Source organism: Piliocolobus tephrosceles, chromosome 17 (genome assembly GCF_002776525.5).
Source record: "Piliocolobus tephrosceles isolate RC106 chromosome 17, ASM277652v3, whole genome shotgun sequence".
Taxonomy (NCBI): Eukaryota; Metazoa; Chordata; class Mammalia; order Primates; family Cercopithecidae; genus Piliocolobus; species Piliocolobus tephrosceles.
In genome coordinates this window covers 1,586,446-1,589,156 of record NC_045450.1, presented here as the reverse complement: position 1 = coordinate 1,589,156, position 2,711 = coordinate 1,586,446, and the positions used below count along the sequence as shown (strand labels likewise).

General features: G+C 68.3%; 1 protein-coding gene across 1 annotated transcript; it reads left to right on the top strand.

Moving 5' to 3' along the window:
• Nucleotides 1-1,566: 1,566 nt before the first annotated feature.
• Nucleotides 1,567-2,394, top strand: PERCC1 (proline and glutamate rich with coiled coil 1). The gene has a single exon (XM_026447546.1). It carries the CDS (start codon nucleotides 1,567-1,569, stop codon nucleotides 2,392-2,394), a length of 828 nt encoding a protein of 275 aa, XP_026303331.1.
• Nucleotides 2,395-2,711: the final 317 nt, after the last annotated feature.

Genomic DNA, 2,711 nt, shown 5'->3' with positions numbered 1-2,711 from the left:
CGGGGCCCTGGTTGCCGGGCGCTAAAGCAAACGGGCTCTATTTGCCCAGTCTGCGATGACAATGCTGTTGCCAAATATTTGCCAGCCCCTGGCGGCTGCAGAGCGCAGCTATAAATGCTCGTGTCCAGGTGGAGGGTGTGCCTGTGGATCGAGAGCTGTGGCCCCGGCCAGGTAGGAGCCAGGGCCTGGGGGAGGCAGGCGCTGCTGGGGACCACCACAGCACTGGGGACTTGGAGTCTGTGAGTCCTTCTGCCCAGGGCTCTGCGGGGACCACCCACCCCTGGGAGAGTCCCCCAGAGCACTGGGCTGGCCCAGGGCTGGGCCGGCATCCGGGCAGACGGCCATGGGAGGGCGCCTGCGTCTAGGCTGTCCGTGAGGAGTCAGCCCCAAAGTCCAGCGCTCAGGACACTGGACGTCTCCTGCGATGGGGACCCCAGCACTTGAGTGAGATCAGGACCACAGCTGGGCCGGCCAGGTCAGGAGGCCTCATAGCTCACCTTCTGGACAGCCAGCGGGGAGACATCCTGACCCCGAGGAACACCGGTCTCAGTGCTGTGGATGCTCCCCGCAGCCCTCCCCCTCCCTGCAGCCATCTCCCTCCCTCCGCCCTCCTGCCGCAGGCTCCGGACAAGATGGGTTCAGGCTACCTGGCCCCAGGGACACCCACGAGGAGGGGTTGGCTAGCCCTTGTCTGTGGTGGGCTCTACCTGGCAGCTAGCACAGAAGAGAGCTGCACCCACCCCACAGTCCCCGCCCAGACACCCTCCTGCCAGGCCCCTGATCCAGGTGCCTCCCTTGAGTCATCCTGGCGAAGTGCAGTGGCCCCTGGAGCCCACCCCTCCAGGGACCTCCCACCCCAGCGCCTTCACCATCGCAGAGGCACCCCAGTTAGGGCCACTGGGGTGCTGCCTCCTGCTCCCTTGGGACTGTGACGGCCCGGAAGAACCCCACAGGGGCTGCATGGCTCTGGGCTCAGTCACGGCTGACGCCTCCACTTTGATCAAGAGCCATGGTTCTGATCCACAGCAGCCCAACCTGGGGCCCAGCTCCGGCTTGGCAGCCCCAGCCCCCGGCCCTGGCCTGCCGGGGTCCCTGCCCACCTGCCTGGCTTCTCTAGGCCCCGTCCCCAGGGACTGTCCTCTCCCGCCCAGCATCCTCCCCTCCCGTGACCACAATTCTAGTGTCCCCACAATGTCCCTGTGTCCCCAACTGCCCCCCACGACAGGACCCCACTACTCCCACCCAGTGACCATCCTGGGCCAGCCGTCCAGCAGGTCTCAGCCCCTGGCTGGCCATCCCCCTCATGCCACGGCCATGCGGCCACAATGCCCACCCCATCTCTCTCCACGCCTCACTCCGGTGGCAATCCGTGCCCTCAGCAAGCACAACTGGGAGCCCAGGAGCTGAGGAAGGTCTCTGGGGGAGGCCACAGATGTATGGGATCCGAGTGCAGCACTCGAGGGCGGTGGGGGCCTGGCCAGGCCTGACAGGGAACCTGCCCCTCTGCCTCCCTCCCTAGCCAGCGCCTGCTCCTCCGGAGGCCCCAGAAGAGTGGGACATGCGGAGATGGCCACCGGTGTGATCCGGACCCTGTGCGACTTCCAGCTGCCCCTGCTGCGCCACCACCCCTTCCTGCCCTCAGATCCAGAGCCCCCGGAGACTTCGGAGGAGGACGAGGAGGAGGAGGAGGGGGAGGAGGAGGAGGAGGGGGTGGGGGAGGAGGAGCAGGAGGAGGAGGGGGAGGGGCTGGAGGGCTGCAGCCAGATCCTCCCAAGCTCAGGCCAGGCAGTGGCCGCAGAGGAGGCAGCCCCTCAGGGTCCCAGCAGCCCCGAGATGCCGCTGCAGCTGCTACGCTTCTCAGAGCTCATCAGCGACGACATCCAGCGGTACTTTGGCCGCAAGGACAAGCCGCAGGACCCAGATGCCTGCGACGTCTACGCCGACAGCCGCCCAGCCGGCAGCACTGCCCGGGAGCTCTACTACGCGGACCTGGTGCGCCTGGCCCGCGGCGGGTCCCTGGAGGATGAGCACACCCCGGAGCCTGGGGTCTCCCAAGGGCAGGTGCGCAGGCCGGGCCTCAGCGGGGACAGGGCACAACCCCTGGGACCCCTGGCCGAGCTCTTCGACTACGGGCTGCAGCAGTACTGGGGGTCCAGGGCGGCGGCCAGCTGGAGCCTGAGGCTGGAGCGGAAGTACGGCCACATTACCCCCATGGCCCAGAGGAAGCTGCCCCCATCCTTCTGGAAGGAGCCGACCCCTAGCCCCCTGGGCCTGCTGCACCCTGGCACGCCTGACTTCAGCGACCTGCTGGCCAGCTGGTCAGCCGAGGCCTGTCCTGAGCTGCCCGGCAGGGGAACCCCAGCCCTGGAAGGGGCACAGCCAGCCGAGGCCTAGCGAGGCACTGGGGTCGGAGTCAGCTGGTGGCGGCGGGGCCGCCCCGAGGCCCTGGACTCTCCTCCCGTCCTCCTGGGAAGAGCCTCCTCCATCCCTCACAGCCGCCACAGGGCAAACCCAGAGGTCACCAGGGCCGGGCTGCAGTGGGAGCAGCAAGGGTGGTGCTCAGACCTGGCCACGCCCTGGCCTTCAGCCCCAGCAGAGCCCCTGGAGGGGCACAGGGATCCCCAGAGCCCAGCCCACAGAAGAGGGAGCCTTGAGCTCAGGGGGCTCCACCCACCAGGACCCCCAGGGGAGGCAGAGGGGCCAGTCCCAGA

Coding starts and splice junctions, on each gene's coding strand:
- PERCC1 (XM_026447546.1), top strand. CDS start 1,567: ATGGCCACCGGTGTGATCCGGACCCTGTGCGACTTCCAGCTGCCCCTG.